Below are 25,030 nucleotides of genomic sequence, written 5' to 3'. Positions count from 1 at the left end.
TGAATCGTGCGGCGGGCAGAGGCTTCTTGCGAGGATTCTCAGCTCCGATCGGGGTGCCTATGCCCGAAGAGTCTCTCATTTGCTTTTTGCGGATGACACCCTGGTTTTCTGTGATGCCGATATGGATCAGTTGACCTACCTGAAGCAGGTCCTGCAGTGGTTTCAGATAGTATCAGGACTCAAAATCAACCTCGGCAAGTGTGAGATTTTCCTGGTAGGTGAGGTTGCTAACATCGATGCTTTGTCTTATGTTCTCAGATGTAAGGTGGGCTCTCTTCCCACTAATTACCTAGGTCTTCCATTGGGTGTTTCGCATAAGGATACTACGGTTTGGAATCTAGTGATCGAAAGAGTTGTAAAAAGATTAGCAGGCTGGCAGAAATGGTACTTGTCAAAAGGCGGTAGGGAAGTGCTTATTAAAAGCACTTTATCGAGTATGCCTACCTATTAGTTGTCCCTGTTGCAAGCTCCTGTGAGCATCACAGAAAAACTGGAGCGACTTCAAAGAAATTTTCTTCGGGATGCGACGGATGGAACTAGAAAGTTTCATCTAGTGAATTGGCAGACAATCACTTCCCCTAAGAAGTGGGATAGACTTGGAGTAAAAGATATTAGGGTATTCAACAGAGCTTTGTTGAAGAAGTGGTCGTGGAGATTCATGGTAGAAGAGCATGCTCTATGGAGGGAGGTCATAGTAGAAAAGTACAATTCCACGAAAGGGGGTTGGAGGACCAAGGCGATCACAACACCTTTCGGGTGTGGCATGTGGAGGAGCATCAAGAAGAATTGGGAAGCCTTCAATGGCAACATCACTTACAGGGTGGGGGATGGAAGGAGAATCAACTTTTGGAATCATAGGTGGTGTGGAGAGGATACTCTGAGGGACTCTTTCCCCTACGTCTTCAAAGTTTCAAACCAGAAGGAATTGATGGTTCAACAGATTCGCAAGGAGCATGAAGTGGGGGGAGGGGGATATTTGTGTGACTGTAAATCAATTCATTGAGGGTAAAGTAGAAATCCTAAAGATAAATTATTTCTAACTAAGAAAAGGTGACATTCTTTTTGGGACTGACTGAAAAGGAAAGATCGCCACATAAATTGGGATGGAGGGAGTAGCAAAGAAGTAGTGGAATGAGACAACCGTATAGAGCATAATAGCTACAGAGGACCCAACTTGCATCCAAATGAGGTGTAGTTGATTGATTAAACTCTTGGTTTTCTCTACAAATTGTTCACCCCTTCTTTCTATGCTTTTATGCAATTGCATCATGAAATATGTTGATGGACCATAGAGTTTCTTAACTTCTTATATGCTTCACTTGAAGAATGGAAGTTTTTATAGTTCTCCACCTGTTGATCCATTCAAACATTGACGCGATCATGATGCACCCCTTAACAGCTTATTTAATGGGTGGTAATTTTGTCTCAATCAGCATCAAGTTGTCCTTTCAGTATTGCCTATCAAAAAAGTCCTTTTAGTATTTAACTTAGATGGTGGAAATGTTGCTTGTAAGATCTATCCTTGGCAATATCCTGGATCAGTATGCTTATATTGAGATGTTTTTTTGTTTTTGTTTTGTAGATTATCTATACAACTGTTTGTTTAGCTGATGTCCCAAGCGAGCCTTCTGATTTTTTCCCTCTTTCTGTTCATTATCAAGAACGTTTTTCAGCAGCTGGTCGGACGAGGTAGGTCTAGTAAAACTTGCTTCTATTCATTCATTTCCGCTTAGCACCACTCCTTTGCCTTTTCTTTTTTAGTCTATACCATGTACTTGTTCTTACTAAATTTGCATTTTCCAGTGGGGGATTTTTTAAACGAGAGGGGAGGACAAAAGATCATGAGGTACTATGTGATTCTGGTCTTGAAATTTTGTATTTGATCGTAAGCTTCTGCCTAGATTCCAGATAGAAGTACAATTTTTAATTGATAAAAGATGTGCTTTTGCACATATAGCAGCTTGGGATTAACTTCTAGATTAATTGCACTTGAATTCACAGTTGCCTATACGTTTTTGAAACAGGTGGATATGAATCTCTAGGAAGTTGTGTTATTAATGATCTATACAAAATTATCCAACCATGCCATGTATGTAAAAGGAAATGAAGAATCTCGAATAGATGCTCTCTGGTAGTTGGCTGCTTTTGTTATGGCAAAAATGCTACTTCCACCAAGAGAGAGTTACTTTTCTCGTCAAAGTACATGAGATGTTGTTTGTGAATAATATGATTATGGGCTAAAATAAGTCTGGAATATGCAAAGACTAGCACGTGATTCTGATATTCAATTTAATAGATATTGCATAACTTTTGGATACCAAAATAGATATTGTGTAAGTTTAACTGAGTAATGATTACCTTAATTACATATAATTAAATTGGCTTTGATGCTGAATTCACTTTCAGGGATCAAAGAAATATAAACAGTTTCTTCCTCCAGGTCCAAACTCTCATGTGTTTCAGATTTTTGGATATTTATGAGAACATCTTTTCGAATGCAGAAATTTTATCATTGTTTTGCATGAATACCAATGATTGAATGTCGTTTAGAACAAGTTGATCTTATGTTTGAGGGCTCCTTTAGAAAATGTGATAATATCACTTGTTAAAATTGCAACAAAAGGGAAATGCAAAGGAACATCAATTCTCATATTTTTGGATAGTGGGAGACTGCCAAATTTACATTATTTGCAGCTGTCAGCTCCTTTATAAAAACTTATAATGAGGTCCCAACCTCGATAGACTGTGGGACCTCATTAAACTTAGATTAGCCTTTATAAATGGTCACTTCCATTGAAACAACCACAGCTTCGTCATGCAGCTTAGAATGAAGAAATTTGATTCTTTAATTTTAGTTCGTCTGATAAACAGGCCATCCTGCAAACGTCCCCTGTCCTTCCAATCACGTGCATACGTAGTCAACAAATAAGGATAGTAAATATTTTGAGGTTGCTAAATAGCAAGTCTTGCGAGATTCTTAGGTTTCCTTCACAAATCTTTTAATAGAGTAAATCACATGCTTTTTCTCTCAGGGATTTGGGTTTAGCAAATAAACTGGTTACAGTTTAGAAGTGCCTCCTGTGAATCTGGTACTTTAGGTCATCTAAATTTCCATTCTTAGCCTGTTCTGAAATGGACAGATGTGAGTATCCTGTGTAGATGTTCATTCTTTGTCTTCACACAGTTCTCTTGTTACTGCTGCATTTGGTCCTTCCAAATGATTATACATGTGGATTGATTAGTTATTTGTAACCAAGTAAGCTACAATTCATTTTCTGTTATCTCGTCCTTGTGCTATGATATCATGATGGTCTGTCAAACATTTTGTATGTTAAGAATCTTGGTTCTTAATACTCTATAGCATTTTGAGATTAAGCAATAGGCTTAACTACACTATGACGGTCCAGATTGTTCTGAAATGGTCAGTAGTGCAGATAGAGTGAGTGTTATTCTAGGCATTTCAAGACCATGGTATATGTTCTGTGGGGTGGGTTAGTTCTCTTAGTTTTCTCTTGCGCAAAGCTATATTGCTTGTTGCACAACTTTCTGTTGTAGTTACCTTGTGTCTTATGAATTTCGGATGATTCTAAGCTTTGATTGGCATATCGGTCTGAGATGAGCTGAAATGGAGCAACATGATCAGTGAGGACTCATATAGCCAATCCTAACTTGCTTGGAATTTAGGCATAGTAGGAGTTCCCTGTCGATCACATCTCAGTTACATTACTGTTCAAAACCTTTTCTTTCAACTTAGTTGGGTCTTGAAATAATAACTGAGTAATTTAAGCTTAATATGCGGCAATGAGAAAGGTAATTGAATAAAAAACTTAGCTGCATTTCACTGATTCCCTTTTGACTATGGGAGGGAAATTTTTATTCATAGTCAGAAAGAAAACTTTCGATGTAAACAAAGAGGGGCCATCAAATTGATAGAGATGGATTGGAGGCAGAAAAACTTCATGACAATCATCCATATTAGTCAAAATATTCTGATGTGCATATGCCAGGTGATGAGATATGCTTTAGAAGGTGTAGGAGAGATTTGCAGGAAATGGTAGTACACCAGGCAGCAAAGGATGGTATATAAAGACAGCCGCTGTCAAGGAAAAAGAAATAGTGACACATCATATGGCAATAAGTACAACTTTGGTCGGGATTTTCCAAAACAACCACCCAATCAATAGCCTGAGATGCTACGACAAACGAGTCACTTGTTGAAGATGAGATCACCATGTGATAAGGTGGTGTAGCAGGAGGTGCAACAAGTCATCCACGGTTGGTATAATAAAACTAGCCAAGACTTAGTCATGCATGGAGTCAAAATCCAATTGAAGCTCAACAAGTGTAAGGACTAAAAACATCTTCTATCATTACTCCACTTGTCTGTGGAGATGGGCATCAACTCATTAAATTGCTCCATCATTGTTCAAGACCATATAAAGAGACCACAATCATTCGTCTACTACTGTGGGGTGCTTCACATAACCTAGGGTCTAACTCAACCTGAAAGCTAGCTCAGAGGCGAGGATTGCTCAGGAACAAATAAGGAGACAAACAACCCATCCTCTGCCAATGTGGGATCCTAAACACCCCTCACGCCCAGGCCTGCCAACTGGAGCATGGACAATATAATATGGGGGCCCAACATAGAGAAAAAACAATAACAAGGATGAGCCTCACTCTGGTACCATGTTAAAAAATGGACCTTAGCTGCCCAAGTCAACTCAAAAGCTAGCTCATGGGGTAAGAATTTCTCATGAAGATACCGAGTGCGTAGAGTGATTTTAGTTGGGGGAAAGGCGGGAAGAAAAAAGTCCGAGGTTAAGAACGCATCCATCCACCAATATGGGTTTCTCAAAAACAAACACCTTGTCATTTATACCATAACCGAACAGAAGAAAACTACGATAATTAGTTTGTGCTACCTATCAAGGTTCTGTGATAATCATAAGACTCGAATTACTAGGCCCCCATTTTTGGAACTGAAAACATCAACTATGATTGATATTAGATGAGTGTGAGAGATGTCTTTAGTAAAGAGGCATAATAAGCTGGTTAGAGTATGTTAACCATTAGGAGCTATTAAAAGAAGTCGCTAGAAAGTTCAGACGTACTGAACGAGCACTCAAAATCTTGTTGGAAATCAGAAGAATAGAGAAGCAACCTTGTAAGCCTGCACTCTCTACAGTCAAGAAACACTATCTAAAACTCGCGAGATATTGGAAAACACTTGTGGGAAAATTCTAATTATTCAGACTCAAGGGTTCTTGTCGCCAAAATACTTTGGAACCAAGATAAGTTGACTCGAAATACTTAGTCGACCCATATACACAAAGATGTTGGAAGATAAATACAGAAGTCGCAGACGAGTGAGTAGGAGATACAGAGAAGTTGGTGGTGCATGACAAGGCTGGTTGGAATATGTTTGAAGGAGGGATCCGGTCCTTATGATAGTGTTGGTTTGTGCTCACACCCACAAAAGGCAAGTATCTATTGAACAGTCTTTGGGTTGGTTAGCAAATTTGCACGACATCCAAATCTTTTCCTTGTATGTCAGTAGTAACTGGACAATGACTAGTTTGTCACCAATGCTCTGGTGTCATGCGAGAAAATAAAGAACAAGGGAGAGAAATTTTTTAGATTGATTATTCCCTCAAGTTTTTGGTGTTTATGATTGTTGCTCCCAATAACACATAAGTATACGCGATTGACAAGTAATAAAATAGTGAGATCAAGTATTGTCCCATAGAGACTTATGATTAAATATTATCAAAATTAAATGAATGCTAATTATTTATTCAAATTGATTTTCCCAAGATTGATTGTGATTAATTATACCGCTGCAAAGATTATAAAGCAAGCAATTAAAACTAGCAATCGCGAGAAGCAAATAGGCAAGCGTAGGTTGAAATAAATGAGAAAGAATATTTCGGGGCTAAGGGTCAGCTAACGTACCTATTGAGTTATCTATGCTTAAATTGACTAATTGATCTATCTGGTTTATTAATTGACAGGGTTAATATTACTCATAAGAATCTTTCTAGTCCTTTCTCGCATGCTCAAGTTAACCTAACACCTATATTTTTATGGAATTAGAATTAACCAGAATACATTAATAATTCCTATGAAATAATTAAGCAAGACAATTAGATATATTTTTATTCTATTACGAGTCCATTCTCTAATGTCTAGGTTCAAGAACTAGTCATATTCAATCCTATTGCGATCAAGAATTTCCTCTTTCGAGTTCAATTCAAGATTGGTAGATAGTATTGAATCGTTGGACAAACAATGAAATACTTAAGAATGGGATTGAATAAATAAATCAATATGATAAAACCAACAATCATCAATTCTAGCTTCAAACATCAACATTCATGTAAAGCCCATAACCCTAGAACTAAGAATTTAGATACACATCATCATGATAGAAAACCCAATTAAATCCCAAGAATACATAAAAATCAATAAAAGAAGGGAAGAACAAGAACTCAAGACGAATTCTAAGCTTTCCGAACTTTCAATGGGTTCCTCTGCGTTCCAAGTGTGTAAGATAACCTATAAGATATGCATATTTAAGTTTTATATATGTGTTGTAGAAGTTGTGGGACAAAAATTGCCTTGTCCTAACCTCGTTGGGCTAAAGTTCTTGTGCACCACAATGCTTGCTATGCAAGCTGAAAACTATTCCCCATCCACGTTTTCTCGCTAGGCTCCTCACGAGCCGTAAGTGCCTGCTCATCTGTGCTTCAGGATTCGGGTGCTTCTCTCGCTTGCCAGCTCGGCTATATGTTGGTGATGTGAGCTACTAGTCTAGCTTCAGGTGCTTCCCGACAACAATGGGGTTTTCTCCAAATTCATCTCCATTGTACCTATGCAACTCATTAACACCCAAAATCAATGTGGAACCAATAATTAAGCTTAGTTTGGCATATTCGACAGGAAATATAACCAAAGAGCTGTAAACTTGCAAGTAAATTACTACCCAACCATATATAAATATGCCCAATATCAGTTATGTAACCTATTCTTAAGTAGGAAAGAATATTAAGGTCACATAATTATACAAACAATAATCTCCCAAATTAATTTCTACTGATGCTTTTTATTTTTATTTTTTATATTAAGTATTAATTCCTACTGATTCCAATTGATATATAACATATTTTTAATAATATCACAATATTCTTAACAATAACAATATAATATTTAAAAGTAAAATGGGCAAGAATAAAGGTGAGAGGAGATGGGTCTTCATTTCCTAAAACAATGAAACTAGAATTTGAAGGAATAGGCTTGAGATGCAGATCTGGTGCAAATCGCCGGGGAAATTCATTGTCGGTGTGAATGAGGAAGACAATGCTTCAATCCAGCGGGTAAAAGAGGACACTCAAATTGCAGGGGGAGGGGCTCGGTACTATAAAGTAGCGATAGGACACGTGGGAAGTTCAAATCAGTCTAACCCTATAAAGGCATGTGACCAGGCACATGGCATCTCAGTCTTTACTAATAAGACCAACCAGTTTTATAACACAAAGAAATTGGGCCCAGATTCTTTGGTCCAAATAATTTCTGAAGAAAGGGTCTTTAAAAATCCCATGTCAAATCACAGAACATACCCTTTTAATGAGGAGATAAAGGCCCTGCAGTTCGACTATTTAGTGGGAAAACAAATAACAACTGTGACGGAGGAACTCAAGGAAAACATATACAATGTCAGTTCAGAAGAGGAAGAAAAAGAAAAGAAGGAAGAACACGAAGAAGAAGGAAAACAACAAGAAGATTTGATCGAGGAAAATGCCATAATAATTATTGCTGAGAATGAAAGGAAAGAAGATGATCAATAGGAATTCAATAACATGCTCATACAGACAGCAGAAACAGAGGGGTATGTGGATTGGGCAATTGAAGAAGTCGAGCCTTTAAACCATCACAACTTAGAGACAAAAGAAGACATGGAATTTGAAGCATCAATTGGGGTGCATCAGAACATCATCAAGTTGAGCAAAGAATTTGGGGTGGAATTTTGTGGGTGTGAGAGAGAAGCCTTAGAATTGTTTATGAAAATTGATAGTAGAAGAAAAGCAAACAAAGGGGGAGAAGTGTCTATGGTATGCCAAACACCTAAGAAAAAAGGATTCAAAGAGCTGAAGGGATTGGATATTGGAAGTAATTTCAAGAGTAATGGAACTAGAAGCAGGGGGTAGTTTTATTAGTCATAATCAAGTCAGAGTTAATGATAGTAAACATATTATCATGGAATGTGAGGGGACTGAATAGAGTTAGGAAAATAAGGGCAATTAAAAGTCAGTTGATAAGTTGGAAGGCAGGGATTGTTTGTTTACAAGAATCCAAAATAGAAGGGGATAATAGGGAACTAGTCAAAGAGATATGGGACAGTAGATGAGTGAATTTTGCACAACTGGAGGCTAGTGGGAACATGGGGTATTATAGTAATGTGGGATGGAAGAATATGGAAGGGGGAAGTTTGTTGTACCGGAGTTCACACAATTACTTGTAAATTTTCAAGTAAGATTCAGGAATATACATGGCATCGTTCAGCTGTGTATGCTCCTAATGACAGGAGAAAGAGGGAGGAAGTTTGGTGGGAGTTGGCAGGGGCAAGAGGGCTATTCTATGGACCATGGGTGGTATGTGGGGACTTCAATACTGTGAGGTACCCATCAGAGAAGAAGAACTGTTCCAGAGTCACAAGAGCAATGATGGAATTCTCAAGCTTTATTGAAGATATGGAATTGGTAGACTTACAATTAGCAGGAGGTGATTACACATGGAGGAAAGGGGACAAACATGTAATAGCAGCTAGATTGGATAGATTTCTGATCTCAGTTGAATGGAATGAAAACTTTAGGAACATAAAACAACAATTGATGTAGAGAGTTACATAAGATCACTCACCATTAATGCTCCAATGTGGTAGCTGGGAACCAGTAAAGTCATATTTCAAGTTTGAGAATTGGTGGTTGCAGATTGAAGGCTTCAAAGACAGAGTTGAAGATTGGTGGAAATCTTTCACCTGTGAAGGAAGGCCAGACTATATACTAGCCTTTAAACTCAAAGCTTTAAAGACAAAGCTCAAGGAATGGAGCAAAACTATGCAAGGCAATTTAGCACTAAGGAAAGCAAGTGTTCTCAATCAACTTGCAGAACTGGAAGAAGTACATGAACAAAGGAGCTTGACAGATGAGGAAATCTACACAAAAACATCATTGTCCATGGAGTTTGAGGAGATTGCAAATCAAGAAGAAATAGCATGGAGACAGAGATCCAGGGCTCTTTGGTTGAAAGAGGGAGATAGGAACACCAAGTATTTCCATAGAACAGCCAATGCACACAAGAGATATAATAACATAGATCAATTGATAGTGGAAGGGGAAACCTTACAGAGTCCTGAAGACATCAAGAGGGAGATAATCAGATTCTACAAGAAGGGGTACACAGGAGAAGAAGACTGGAGGCCAACAGGTTCCATCAGAAACAACCAAATGATCACTATAGAAGAAAACTTAATGCTGTAGAGTCCATTTGGAGAACAGGAAATATGGGATAGTGTTAAGGCATATGCAGGTGACAAAGCACCAGGACCTGATGGATTTTCAATGGCATTCTTCAATAAATGCTGGGATGTGGTAAAAAATGATGTGGTAGCAGCAGTCCAGAACTTTTATGATCAAGGAATCTTTGAAAAAAACATGAATGCTACATTTGTGGCTTTGATTCCTAAGAAGGTAGGGGCCAACAAACTAAGAGATTTCAGGCCTATCAGTCTGATAGGCAGCATATACAAGATTATCTCCAAGCTATTGACTGAGAGACTAAAAAAGGTGGTCAACAAATTGGTGGATCCTCAACAAATGGCCTTCATAAGAGGCAGACATATCATGGATGCTGTGCTAATAGCCAATGAATGTATAGACACAAGGAAGATAAGCAAAGAGCCTGGGATTCTATGTAAGCTGGATATTGAGAAAACATATGACCATCTGAATTGGAAATACCTTTTGGATACTCTGAGGAGGATGGGCTTTGGGGGAAAACGGATCAGCTGGATTAGATATTGCATTTCCATTGTAAGTTTCTCAGTACTTATCAATGGAGAACCAGTTGGATTCTTCCCTTCACAGAGGGGGTTGAGACAAGGTGATCCCCTCTCCCCCTTTTTATTCATAATTGCTATGGAAGGGTTAAATGACATGGTGAAAGTAGCTCAGACAAATAACTGGATAAGGGGCTTTAAAGTGAGTAATAGGGCTGATAGCAACATCAGGATTTCACATTTGCAGTATGCTGATGACACCTTGGTTTTTTGTGAAGCTGAAAGAGAACAAGTGAAAGTGCTAAGGGTGATTCTGATTCTTTTTGAAGCTGTTTCTGGGCTGCACATCAACTGGCATAAATGTTTCATTTACCTAGTCAATGAGGTTATGCAGCTACAAAGTCTGGTTATTATCCTTGGTGGGAAGGTGGGGGAATTGCCTACTGTATATCTGGGGATGCCATTGGGAGCTAAGAGCAAATCAAAAGATATTTGGAACAGTGTGCTGGAGAAATGTGAAAAGAAGCTAGCAAATTGGAAGAATCAATATCTATCTATGGGGGGTAGATTGATTCTGATTAATTCTGTGCTTGATGCCATACCTACATATATGATGTCTTTATTTTCAATTCCAGTCAATGTAGTGAAAAAAATTGATGCTCTAAGAAGGAATTTTCTATGGGAAGGTAACAGTGAGAAAAAGAAAATCTACTTGGTTAAATGGGGAGGCATGACTACAAGCAAGAAGGCAGGGGGACTGGGAATCAAAAATTTGAGAGTACAGAACCAGAGCCTGATGATGAAGTGACTGTGGAAATTTGCGGCAGATAAACAAACATTGTGGACAGGGGTTATTAGGGAGATATGAAAAGGAAGGAAATTGGACAACCAAGTCAGTGATAAGTCCATATGGAGTCAGTTTGTGGAGAGCAATCAGGAATCTATGGCCAAAAGTGATCAACAAAGCAAAGTTCAAAATAGGAAATGGTAGGAAGATCTCACTGTGGGAAGACAACTGGCTAGGACAAGGAACCTTGAAGGGACTCTTTCCTAACATACATACCTTGAATCAGCAACAACAAGCAACAATAGAAGAGGTATGGACAGGTCAGGGCTGGAATCTCACTTTCAGAAGAATGCTAAATGACTGGGAAATTGACAAAATTATCCAGTTTCATAATACTTTGGAGCAGTTCAGTGGTAGCAACTCTAATCAAGATCTTATTATATGGCAATGGAACAGGCAGGGAAGTTTTCAGTTAGGGAAGCTTACAGGGAATTCAACTTGTCCAACAATCAGGTAGGATGCTGGCCATACAAGGTTGCTTGCTTTACATGGCTATTGGCAAAAGAAGCAGTGTTAACACAAGACAACCTATCCAAAAGAGGATTCCAATTGTGTTCTAAATGTTATTTATGTGGAGAGAAGGCAGAGACAATTAACCATCTTCTTTTGCATTGCAAATTCACTATACAGATATGGAGAATTTTCATCAGCTTAAGGGGAATTTCATGGGCAATGCCGGGAAGAATCCTTGATATTCTAGCATGCTGGAGTAAAGAGGGCACACTTTCTAGAGATAAAAAGAGATGGAGAATTGTCCCAGCATGCATATGGTGGACAATTTGGGAAGAAAGGAATCAAAGATGTTTTGAAGACAAGTCCAGTAACATCCAGAAGATAAAGATGAAATGTTTAGCTCTTTTCTATTTTTGGTGTAAAGGAAAGTTTTTGGAGGATCATGAATTCATTTTAGATGTTTTAGAATCCTTGTGAGAAGACCAAGGATTACAAGTTGTTTGTACTTTTGTTTGAACACTTTTTTGTAATTATGGGTGACTTCACAATTTTAGTGAAGTCTTTATATTAATATACAAATATGTTACCTTCTCAAAAATTTTTTTTAGATGTCTTTTGACTGGTTTCTCCTCTGGCCTCTTCCAATTTATTAGTAAAAGATACCCTTATACCTATAAAGTATTGGATCTTACTGAGAAGGTCAGAGTATCTGAAAGGTCCGTGACAAAATCATATATCATATCTTACAAACTAGACCATGATTTACAACACATCTGATTTCAGTTGCAATGCTGACTGCTATAGGATGGATTTTGAGAAAACTTTGTCATTTTGTGAAAAAGGAGGAGAGATGGTGGAGGGTATGTACTATATCCTCGCTGAAGAGAATATTATTGTGGGTGTAAGAGCCTTTGGAGTTGGTAATCCTGTCAATCTTTCTAAGATTGTGATAACCTGAAAGACGACATTTCTCTCCATAGGAACTGAATGCTTTTTTCTTGGATGCCATTGCTAAAACACAGCTAATATTTTATGTTATACAAGGTCTCAATACTGTTGTCTGTATTGAAATGTCTTGCTTCTTGCAGGTTCTCATTTGTAGATTGATTGATAGGCCTTTACGTCCAACCATGCTTAAGGGATTCTACCATGAAACTCAAGTACTTTCTTGGGTAAGCTCATATGCTTTCTTGCAACCATCCTCTTAATATTTGTTGATGTTCCTTTGATAGTGTATCTGCTCGAATGTCTTGATGTGGCCTTTTAAGTTGCACTATCATTGTAACTTTGAAGGTATTAAGTTATGACGGTTTGCATCCACCAGATGCCTTGGCAGTTACGGCTGCTGGAATTGCTATGTAAGCAAATTCGCCTTGATGCTCTTCCATTCCTACGCTAGTAAAGGCCGGTTTACTGATGGTAATTTGAGGCAATTTCTTTCAAGTTGTGCAACAGGGCTTTGTCAGAAGTACCAAGTTCAGAAGTTATAGCAGGAGTTCGAATTGGTCTTATTGGTGATAAGTTCATCGTGAATCCAACCATTCAGGAAATGGAAAACTCGAAGTTGGATTTGTTACTAGCAGGCACAAACAATGCAATATTGATGATTGAGGTAGATTTTCTATCTAGTAAAAGCTTCATGATAAATGAGAGAGCATAAAAATTGAATATTCTTCTACCCAAGGAGCGTAGAGTGGTACCTGTTACGATCCGTTCTATCTAAGTGTTCAGTATGATGCGAGCCTAGACAGTGGTACAGGAGATGAGCACCTGCTTTCTGTAGGTCATAAATGCACTTTGCATAAAATCCAAAAAATTTGAATGGTTAACAAATAGCATATAATGAAATTGTCAGGCAGTTGCTGTGTGCATGAATATTCTACTAACACTATGTTCAGTTGTTTTTCTTCCTACGATATAGATGCCACTTGCCTATAGTAGTTAGTGTCATCAGATTCAGTACTAATTAATCTTGTTGTTACAGGGGTATTGTGATTTTCTTCCGGAGGACAAGTTGCTTGAAGCTGTAGAAGTTGGGCAGGTTTTTATCTTAAATTTATGTTACTGTTCTAAGTCCAGTTTATCAAATTGTTATCCTAGTTTGGTCCAATCAAAGTTATTTTTAATCTACTCAGTTTCTAGTAAGAGGCGCTCAAGTAGTAGTTGCTTGGAATAAAATGTTTATTCGTGTCTATGCTCTTAATTATTTGTCACGCCTTACAGCATGCTGTAATTTCACATTACTGTGAGGGACCTCTTTTCCTTTTTTGCTCCTGAAATCATTTTCAATCATCCCTGTTTGGACTAATGGAAGCATGGCTATGATTCGGGCGTATGATCTTTTAGTATGTTATTGTAGTTATATTCATCCTTGTAATCTGAAAAATCTTTAGCGATGGTCAATCGGAAATAACCTCTTTGCCCTCCCAGGATGGGGGTAAGGTCTGCGTACACACTATTCTCCTCAGATTCCAGAACTGCTGCTGCTAAATCTGCTTGAAAACACTTATTATTTTGGCAGTGTTTGAGAAGTATTAGTCATCCTGCCGGTTCTACATGTTACAAGACCCATTGTTTCTGATGCCATATGTACAAGATCTATTGATTCAGGATGTTTTAACACTTAGTGCAACTACTAAGTAAACAGAGAATAAATTGTAGTTGTTCTTGCTTGTATGGGTGAAAATTAAACAGTTTGAACAGAGAATAAAATAGACTTATATATCTATTTTTACTCATTTACTGAAATGATGGGTGTTTTATGGCTGTTCACTGGCTTGACAGAATGTGGGAAAATGTAGAAACCGCGAGAACGATCAGAGATTAATAGAACTAACTAGGGAACAAGAATGGGAGGAGAGGAAATAAGGGGGCCGAGGGATCACTTGAACATACATTTTATAAATTCAACTTAGTCCCAATTATAAAGATTAGGCCTATATAAGGAAAAGTTGAAACAAAACCAGATCTAAATTGGTAATCTTAGGAGCTCTTTGTCGATTTGTGAATAATTTCAAGATTGCATTTATTTTGACATTATCTTGATGCAGTAGTGAACAAACTTGAACGCAAGATTTTCAGGTGACCATCCCTGCTGCTTGAAATAAAGAAACAATCCAAATAATGGACAACTGTTAGGACAACTCTAAAAACTCACAAACTACCCATATTACTTGAGCAACATGGTTTTTAACTCCATTTTAGGCTTTCCAAGGCCACATTTCTTTTCTGGCCAGCATATTCCTAGTGATACAGATATGTTATCATTGCCAAACTTTTGTAATTCAGGAGGTGTAGCGGGTGAGACTAAACCTTGGCTGAAATATTCACTTGGAAACAGCTTTCTGAAACTCAATCATCCCAAGCCTTTTTATGCCTATGGTGACTACTCATTGCCTAGCCCACACTAAATCTTTCAGTAACATCTTTTGCTTTTAGTCTCCGAATTGCCTGTTATCAGCCCTTTAAGATGCTGTGCAGTAATATCACTGGTCTACTACGAGAGAGGAAGGCTAATCTGTTTTTCAAGTGATGTTCTGAAAATCAGGCCATGGACCCCTATTCATCCGTTCATTTGTACTCTTAATTATCCTTTTACTTCTCTCTCTTACAGTTGAGATTTTGCTTTGCTTCTAGTATAGATGATTTAGCAGTGAACAGTGATTTTTTACATTTATATGATAAATACCAGTTAACAAAATGTAACTGAAGAAGTTGCAGCAAGTAAGCCATTTTCTTTTCAACTTTGTCTTATCAGGATGCTGTGCGGGGTATATGCAAGGAGGTGGAAGCTTTAGTGCAAAAATGTGGAAAGCCAAAAATGCTTGATGCAATCAAATTACCTCCTAAAGAGCTGTATAAGCTAGTCGAAGTATGTATGATCTCTTTAATAGTGAAACATACCACCTACTAAGTGTTGTTTATTTCTACCCTACAACATCTAAAGTATATAAATACGACAGTTATGCATCTCATCAACATTCTTGTCCAAACTGATGGGTTGGGGTCCTCTGCATTAAGCACACTCGAGAGAGTGCCTAACGTGTCTTCTCCATTATCTTTGTTAATTCTTCTGTCAGAAAATAGGAGAAGGAATAAATATATTAGTCATATGATGATAATGAATACAAGGCACTCCTATTTGAAGGCATGAGATACAGGGACTTACTTCATACTGGCATGAGGACTTACTTCATACTAACACTAAACACTATTCTAACCGATGAGGACTTATTTTCACATCTTAAGAATAATCTTTTATCTTTGATCGCTTTTTGGTGCACTCATATAGCCCCTATTTGTATAGAAGATTGAGCGTCTTTTGTAGAGAATCACGTTCTGATGTAAATTCTCTACTTTTTGGTATACTTCTTGTATACGGAAGTTCTCTCCCTTTTGATTAATACAATTTACCTTATCAAAAAAAAAAAAAACCGATGAGGACTTATTTCAAACCAAAACTTACCACTATTCTAACATTAATTCTTTACATTCTAACGTGCCCTCTCAAACCCAAAGTGAGGAAACCTGCTTAAGGTTGAAAATTTGGCTGAATAAACTCTGGTTATCCTACAAACATCAATGTGATGCCTCGATAAAAAAGCGGTGGTCGGAGGTCTATAACCTTGATGTCTCTTGTTTATAAAAGTACCATAATTATTCACACAGAAAATTTGAAAACACACACCAAGTAAACTCTTGTCCGAATGCTCTCTCCGCCTTGACGTGAAAATCCAGGTTCCACTCTCCATGGACGGATCATTTGCTTTTTGAAAGGTCTCCAAAGAAAAGGAAATTATCCACACAACTGTTAGAGAAAGGGGCTTACTGTGAGCTTTCCTAAGGACATTCCTTATTTCAAGAGAAGTGCCTCCGGTGATAGTGGAGATGATGTACGGGCATATTGCAGAGCCGGGCCAAGTTCCCAGTGTTCGCACTCGGCTTGGTTATTGTACTTTAAGATTGAATATTATTGGAGCCATACTGGAAGCTCTAGTTCGCCTTCACATTAATTTTTCTAAAGCTCGACTCGATTCTTTTAATAAACTAGTCAACCTTAAGCTTGACAAATGCCCGGTTGTGAGCTTTTTTTAAGTTCATCTTTTTTGTTCTCCTAATTTAATTTGTAAAAAGTGAGTCACTTTATGCATTTTTTGCATAGGAGATTTTATCCATTACGCTCACAATTCCATTTCATCTAATGTCATGTCTTAGTTTTGACAACCGTGAATATCTGCATTGGCAAAATATTTGTTCACTAATCTATTTGGATGTAGTTCTCGCAGTATGTCTGACTTGCTCTTTCCATTCTTCAGATTAGCTACACTTGCTATTATATTTCCACTCGTTTATTTATTTATAAACGATTTGTTTTTCGGTTATTTGAACACTCAAGTCATTGTGATTACAGTTATATATGTGTGCTAAATTCATTTCCAGGAAATTGCTGGCAATGAGTTGGTGGAAGTGCTACAAATTAAAAACAAGATTCCAAGAAGAAAGGCATTATCATCATTGGAAGAAAATGTTATAAGCATATTGTCTGAGAAGGGTTATATCAGTACAATGGAAGCTTTTGGGTCTACTGAAACATTACCAGATTTGCTAGAGGAGGACGAGGATGAAGAAGTGGTTGTTGATGGTGAAGTTGATGAGGGTGATGTTCACATAAAGCCAGTTGCAAGGAAGACTGTCCCATTGGTATTGTCTCGACTTAATCTTTATTAATTTCTGACCTTCATCCTTTTCAAAAACACTTTTTTTGTTGATGAGTCATTCCATCCAGTCATATCAGCTACCACAACTTATGATTAGATGGATGTGTATCACTGCTGTAAAGTAGTTTTATGCATATGCAAAGATGTACTGTCACATATACATTGGGTGACTTGATAGCTCATAGACCTCCATAACAGTTTTAACACTGATACTGAAGTTTAAATTGAAGCGCTCTATGTTTCTTTCAATAAAGTAACATAATCACACATGACTGAGTTGGAGGTTTGGAGCTGCTCTTTAGGTTTTGATGCTACATGGTTTTCAGGGTAAGGAGGACAACAACAATGTATCAATGTAGGCAAAGGTTTAATAGTGGCTTGTAGGACAAAAAAGAAGAGGCGGAAAGGAGCTGCAGCCTAGATGGAATTTTGTGGTTGTGTGAAAAATATTATTTTGGCTTTTGGGAAGGAAGAAACAAAAACGGAAATACTGTTTTACTTCTTTATGCCTTGAGCATATCACCTAGAGTTTGAATTACATCTAACAGTTCGGGAAAGCTCTGATTTTTTTTGTGTGCATTCAGCTCTACTGATTATAAGGAATATCTATTAAGTGGTTAATAGACCCCCGAAATCAATTCCTACTCCTGAAAGTATTTATCTAAAACCTACTAGGAAAAATCTCTCTTGCCTAAACTAGTATTGCTGAAAATTTTGAGTGTCTTCAGTCTGGAAAGAAGTCTCTGCTTAGGGCTTCTGTGAACAACAGTCCCTCCGCCTTTGATCTTTGATGGACTTAAACCCAATTTCTCAACCCATCTTTTATGACAAAAAGGACAATATATCTTCCGTGTAATGAAATAGTTCCATGGAATTGTGGTAAAACACGATCATGCATTTGGATAAAACTGCTATCCAAGATAAAAAGAACTGTTTGAGCTGAACCCAAGGGTGGATTGATGGTTTATGAAATGGGATGTAACTGGGGTTCAAGTTGCAGCAGAGGAAAAATAATCTGAGTTTTTCCATCTGGCTAAATTTTGGTGGGCATAATTACTGGCTACCCTATGCAGGTGGAAGGTAGCAGGTACGTACTACGTAATAGAATAATCGAGGTGCGTGCAACTGCCCCAAACTACCACCATAAATTAAACAAAAGATCTGTTTGAGGTAGAAAATAACTAGCAATTGGTCTCATTCTGCCAGTAGATCAGGTCTAGTCACCCTTCCAGTATCAGGTCTACTAGATCCATGACTTCGTTCAACACACAAGATGTACAAGTGTCTTTGGAATGAAAGGAACCATAGATGTTTTGATGGGATTTCAACTCCCAACCACACTCTTAAAGCCACTTGTTTAATTAACTTATTTAGTTGGTTCAATCAGGCCCCTGTAACTAGTGTTGAACTATTTCTGGATTTTGTCTCCTCCTTAGTTGTCTGGTATATGAGCAGACAATACCTTTATGTTGTAATTTTTGCTATGCATCTTCTTGATGCCATTTAATGAAATTCCCTTACTTCATCAAACAAAAAATCCTTATAGGATGTTTGCCCTATTAATGAACTTTGGTAATTCTGCTCAACTGTCAGTTAGATGGTGGAATCTATTTCTTTCGACCCTCTTTTTAGTAAGTTAGTAATAAATATTGGGACAGACCATTTTAACAGTATATAAGATATCATATAAGTTAAAATGTTGAGAAGTGACAAACTCTTACAGATTCACTCTTTTGATAAGATACTCTTAGTTTAGCTATCTCTTTAATTGCTATCTGTTACTCTCTTAAATGTCTGGCACACAAAAAGGTGTCATGAATATTTTGTTCCCTTTGGGCCCCCCTAATTTTACAGCGAGGTTTTGGAAATCCCAAAAAAAAAGGGAATGCATGGGTGCATGAGAGATCTCTTAACGATTATTGTGAATGTATTTGCATAATAATTGGTACGAGACAAATTTATCATTGTATGAAGGCCTCCGTGTTTCCTCAGTAGCTCATTCTATATCACTTTAAAGAGGAAGGCTAGGAGTTAAAAGCATCCATGAAAAAAGATTTCGTGGAAGCCTAATGAGTTTGGGGTATTAATCATATTTTAAAATTTAGCATCATGCTTTTTCTTAAAAAATATAATTATATTGTTCTCTTTATATTGGTGTTATTGTCTTATTGTGGAATATTATACCTTCGTTATCCCCACCCAGAAAAGTATATAAAAATTACCTTTGTTATGATTCATAATTTCATATAATGGGGATTTGTTTTTCTAAATCTTAGACAAAATATAACACGACTTGGTGCTGAAAAATGAAGTTCTTGACCAAGGATCTTGGTACTGGATAAATATTACTCCCTCTCTCCCATTTGATGTGACTCCTCTTTCTTTTTTAGTCTATCTCAAAAAGGATGACATCTATCTATATTTAGAAATAATTTAACTTTAAACTTCCCATTTTACCGATGAGATGATTTATAGCCACAAAAATGTTTACGGGTTGTTTTGGACTGCACTTTTTTTCTTTCTTAAACTTCATGCCAAGTCAAACACTATCACATAAAATGAGATAGAGGATGTACTAATCAGTCTATGTACTATTTAAAGTGAAGATAGTAATATTAATTCACGGAGGCACAGTAAAGAGACAACCAAAGAAAAGAAAAAGTAGTTAATAACATTATTTATATGGTTAAGCTTCTTATATGTTTTCGGGTTCATTGTATTTTTTTCTTTTTATTTTCTTTTCTTTTTAAGCAAGCTAAAAAGTCCTCTTCGTTTCAGCTTTTACTTGTGCCAAGTTAATTCTAAGAAATTTGGGAATTCCAGACTTTAATAGCAATCATATGCATATAGTAAGAAATAGAATCGCTACAGTAAAAGCCCATTTCTAATTTCAATTCTATTGGGATGTTCAGTTTTTATTATTAAGATCTCAACTAATATCACTCCGCAAATTTTCCCAAAAAAGGGGGAAAAAAAGAGAAAAATTCTAAAAGTAATTTTGTTTGTAAGTATCAGTAATAAGAGCCCCACACATCACGCAGGTTTAGGTCTTGCATTTTATACAAGATATATCATGATGAGTAACAGTGTCCAAAATGTTCCTATCCCAGAAATTCATCCCAATGTTCATCCTTGATAGGTGAAGCTACAACTTTCCAATCTGCTAGTGATTTTCTCTCCTCTTCCTACTTTTCCAAATGATTTTTTTGTTTTGATGGATTGGTTTTTGTTGCAATGGATACTGTGGTGATAAATAAGAACAAAAAGTAAGGAGTTTAGATGATATGTATTTAGCTGGCACAAACTTTCCTCCTTTTGATGAATACAAGTCTTTTCAGAGTCACATTCTGATCATTACTCCTCAGTTGATGGCCTAATCCTAGAAAGTTATAAATTTTGGATGTGTCTCCATTGGCACTGAGACCTGAGGGGTAGTGGAACTGCATACTTTCTTCGTTAATGTGGGACAGTGTAATTTGTTATTAACTTGTGCTGATAGTCTTAAGATCATGCTTTCTGCTTCTGTTTCAGCTGTTCTCTGAGGTAGATGTGAAGCTGGTATTCAAGGAAGTTACTTCCAAACTTTTGCGGAAACGAATTGTGGAGGTAAGAATTCTTTGAGACAATGTTATACAAGATCTTCTACAGATAGACTTTATACTGCACTGTATGGCATTATTTGATTCAATTTTCATGTTACTAATCTTTTGGGGGGTGGGGGGGAATAATTTCTTTCTTGCTCTATTTTCTATCTAGAATGGATGTCAAAGGCACGCTTAAAGCGTGCTTAAGCCCTGAAGCGAGGCTCAAAACACGTTGAGCGCTTCGCCTCGCTTTGTGGGCGCTTTAGTGTCGCATCAAAGCTCTAAGGCATATTTTTCCTTGCCAATGAGTGTAATCTTGAAAAGGTGACCTTAAACAATTGATATTTCACTTTATCGTGAACTTTTTTTTTCAATTTCTTTGTCCATATATTTGTTATTCATGCTTATAATGATTAGTCTTGGAGACTTCATGCATATTTTTACTTTTTCTCCCGTGCGCTTTTTTTCATTAAAGCCCACGCTTTATTTGTGCTTTGCGCTTAAAGCCCCAATGGACCTTAGAGCTTTTTGGCGCTTTTCGCCTTTGATAACTCTGAAATGGACCTGGATCTCGACCGGTGATATAAGCTGTAAGATACATTATGATGAGGACTAAGAATACACTTGTGCTCCTTACAAAATGGTAGTTGTATTTTTGCCTTTTTAGTCGAACAACATCATAGTTGAGGAATTTTGAAATATTATCCTTTATATCATTCAATGCAATATTTGTAACTTGTAGTATTGTAGATTTGCGAAGAAGAAATGCTTTTTTCATATATTAGTATGTTTCTACATCCCTAAGCAAAGGTACTTATACACAAGGTCCTATAACTATTTTTGGAAGGAAATAAATAACAATCAATTTACAGTCAATTACACTCAATCAGAATAAAATCAAATCTTTCATAATAATCAAGCAATAAATACTTCCCCTCAAGTTGGTGCAAAGATATCGCATATGCCCAACTTGCAAACCAGTGTATGAAAAATGTTTGTTGAGATTTTTGGTAAACACATCAACTAGCTGCTTTATGATGACACATGAAACAAGCTCAAGATACCACTCGTAACTTTTTCTTTGACGAAGTGATCAAGTTCAACATGCTTTGTTCGGCCATGTTGGATTGGATTATGAGCTATGCTAATGACAGCCTTGTCGCCACAGAATAAGAAAAGTTTTCCCTTTTTAGACAGTTTCAATTTCTTTAGTAACTTTAGTAACCAAAGAAGTTCATAGATACCCTGGTGCCACTACGCTATATTCTGCTTCTATACTTGATCTAGCAACTACTCTTTGCTTCTTGCTTCTGCAATTAACCAAGTTCCCTCCTACTTGTGTACAGTAACCAGATGTAGATCTTCTATCATTTAAAGATCCAACCCAATCCCTATCTCTATAGGCTTCTACCCGAAGGTGACCATGTTTGGAGAAAAGCAGACCTTTCTCCGCAGCAAATTTCAGATACCGCAAAATGTGAAAGTCAACTTGCATATGAGGATCTCGAGGATCATGCATAAACTAACTCACCAAGCTGACTGGATAGGCTATGTCTGGTCTGGTATGAGAGAGATAAATGAGTCTTCCAACTTCTATTATCTCTCCTTATCAACTGGCTTTCCAATTCTGCATGTAACTTGTGATCTCTTTCAGTGGATGATTTTGTTGGTTTGCAACCTATCATACCGGTTTCTTTCAAGAGATTCAGAATATACTTTTTTGAGAAATAAAAATTCCTCTTTTTGATCTAGCAACCTCAATTCCCAGGAAGTGTTAATTTTTCTAGGTTTTTGATTTAAAAGTCCTGTGCCAATAGCTTCTTCAATCGGGTCATCTTCTTTTTGTCTTCTCCTGTCATTACTATGTCATCAACATAAACTATGAGAAGAGTAGTTTACCCTTTTGATGTCTTATGAAGAGGGTATGATCAACATTGCTTTGTTGGTAGCCAAAGGAGATCATTGCTTTGCAATCTGTCAAACCAAGCTCTAGGGGATTGCTTCCGTCCGTACTGTCTTTCTTCAATCTGCACACTTTTCCTTGGCTTAGTTCAGTATAAAATCCAAGAGGAATTTCCATATACACCTCTTCTTCTAAGTCTCCATGAAGAAATGTATTCTTCACGTCAAATTGTTGTAAGTCCCAATCAAGATTAGTTGTACAAGCAAAAAGAATTCTAATAGTGTTCATTTTAGCGACAGGGCAAATGCTTCATGATAATCCACTCCATAAATTTGAGCAAACCCCGTAGCCACCAATCTTGTTTTGAATCTTTCAGTCGAGCCATCAACTTTATGCTTCATAGTGAAGACCCATTTGTAGCCTACTAACTTTTTGTCCGGTTATGAAGTGACAAGTTCTTGAGTTTCATTTTTTGACAAGGCTTTCATTTCTTCAATCGTAGCTTGCTTCCATTTAGGATCTGCAAAAGCTTCCCTCCAATTCAGGGATGAATAGACACAAAAGAAATAGACAAAGGCAAAAGCTCTATAGGGGGGAGACAAAGAGTTAGAGGAGACAAAATTAGATAAAAGGTGTTTGGTGGTGCAAGATCTGACTCCTTCCTTGTAAGCAATAGGCAAATCTAACTCATAAGGGAATGTACATAACTCACTAGTAGAAGAAGGTTCAACTTTTGTAGATTGCATGATGGCTTCTTCTGCACTATTTCTTCTTGAATAAGTTTTCAAATTAGGCTTACGCTTATCCAAACGCCAATAGTTTTCCCCTGAATTCTTTCTCCAATTTCACTTCCCCTAGTGGTTGTGGTAGTGGTTTCAACAGTGGAACTTGGGAGCTAATCTGACAATCTGGTGCTAATGAACTTCAGTTGATCACCTGTTCTCTTGTATTGTGGTGTACAAGCGAATGACAATTCACAGCTCATACGCACACTTAGTCTTACTTATTCTCCCCCCCACCCCCACCCCCCTCTCTCTCTCTATATGTGTGTGTGTTACTTGCACGTTTATTTTATTTTGGTAATGATGGTGATATAAGTTGAGCTAAACGAAAGGAATGGGGATTCATATCGCCGACCTCAACTTGTTTGGGACTTAGAGGTAGTTGTTGCTGTTTTTTTTTTTTTTTTTGTGTGTGTGTGTGTGTATATATATATATATATATATATCTCTACTCTGTCTCTCCATGTGTGATTCTTGATGTCATCAAAAGGTATCCAAATTATTTTGCATATCATCCGCATCAAAGTATGAGGATTAACTTAATGTCTTTTATTTCTTTTAGTTACATCCCTCTTTTGCTAGCGTACTGTTAAAAGATAACCCAATTTAGATGATGCTAGTTGAAGAGGTTCATAGTTGTTTGACCATTCGTGGTAAAAGCAGATGATTTGTAAATTCCCCTCGTTCGTTGCATGTAAATCACCGTTAAATTTGACATTTTCATCCTTTTCTCCACGTATATGTAGACCTCCTTTTTACCTGCATAATGAGATAGTACATGCAGGTTAATGGTAACATGTCGAGTTAGTGGACACTCTGAAAATCTATTGCTTTGGCTTCCAATACATTTTTGATAAGTATGATTTTACTGATGCAAAAACAGCACTGAGATGGTTCTGAGAATCTTAACTTACTAGAGAAGTTCAATCATGAGTTATACTTGTAAGGAATTGATAAAATCTAGGAGTTTGTACTGTTTACGTCATATAATTTCCAACCTACAGCAACAGGTGAGCAAGAGTATACAGTTTTATTTATATCCAGGTGTAGATTCAGCCATGCACTCGAACATTTTTGGTTACATTCCCTTTGCAAATCCACTAGATAGAAGCTGGAGCAGCGTTCCATATTTTCTTGACTTCTTTGCTCAGCCCCATCCTTGTCCAGCAACCGAGAGGGACAGGACTTTCTGCCACTGTCGAACTGCCTTGACGCCGTGGCAAGCTTTGATGTGCTTTCCTTCCTTACCAGAGAGCGAATTCTTTATCATTGACTTTTCGCGCCTGATAGAGGCTTTAGTCATCGTTATAATCCCAGGGCGGGCCAAATAACAGAAAGAAAGAAAGCTTATTTCAAAGTGGTTCAGGAACTGACGGGAATAAGCTTAAGCCTGACCTTACGGTAGGAAAGCATTTCATCTCGTAGTCCATCTTACTCCAAAAAAGTTCAGAAACAGTTTCCAAAGTTGAGATGCTATAGAGCAATGTAAGATTACATGATAGAAGTATCTTTTTTGGGAAAGATAACAGTAGTATTATTAATCTCCACTGCAAAGACTGTGCTGGGAATATTTACATATTGTAAAGTAAAGCAAAAATGATCAATAGTGTCAATAAGGATTCTGCTTCTTCCAGATCTCTTCTTTACACCAAAAATAAAATAAAAGAAGACAAATCATCTTGATTTT

The 25,030-nt window shown here is 37.3% G+C and overlaps 1 protein-coding gene and 1 long non-coding RNA gene across 3 annotated transcripts in view; one reads left to right on the top strand and one right to left on the bottom strand.

Moving 5' to 3' along the window:
• The window catches only part of LOC107808053 (putative polyribonucleotide nucleotidyltransferase 1, chloroplastic), a 56,831-nt gene that overhangs the window by 6,690 nt on the left and 25,111 nt on the right, over nt 1–25,030 (top strand). For both annotated transcript variants that reach the window (XM_075243907.1, XM_075243906.1), the window contains exons 3-11: nt 1,583–1,689; nt 1,804–1,846; nt 12,446–12,529; nt 12,651–12,715; nt 12,813–12,969; nt 13,342–13,398; nt 15,115–15,228; nt 16,797–17,057; nt 20,606–20,680. In XM_075243907.1, the coding sequence (XP_075100008.1) occupies nt 1,583–1,689; nt 1,804–1,846; nt 12,446–12,529; nt 12,651–12,715; nt 12,813–12,969; nt 13,342–13,398; nt 15,115–15,228; nt 16,797–17,057; nt 20,606–20,680 (963 nt within the window). The remainder of the gene's footprint in view (nt 1–1,582; nt 1,690–1,803; nt 1,847–12,445; nt 12,530–12,650; nt 12,716–12,812; nt 12,970–13,341; nt 13,399–15,114; nt 15,229–16,796; nt 17,058–20,605; nt 20,681–25,030) is intronic.
• On the bottom strand, nt 6,350–8,198 carry LOC142176448 (uncharacterized). The gene is made up of 2 exons (XR_012705071.1): nt 6,632–8,198; nt 6,350–6,558 (listed from the first exon to the last, which is right to left on the bottom strand). It is a non-coding gene; the product is annotated as an uncharacterized LOC142176448 (long non-coding RNA).

The sequence above is a fragment of the Nicotiana tabacum genome, chromosome 22 (assembly GCF_000715075.1).
Source record: "Nicotiana tabacum cultivar K326 chromosome 22, ASM71507v2, whole genome shotgun sequence".
In the NCBI taxonomy this organism is placed as follows: domain Eukaryota; kingdom Viridiplantae; phylum Streptophyta; class Magnoliopsida; order Solanales; family Solanaceae; genus Nicotiana; species Nicotiana tabacum.
This window is presented reverse-complemented; position numbering and strand designations above follow the sequence as displayed.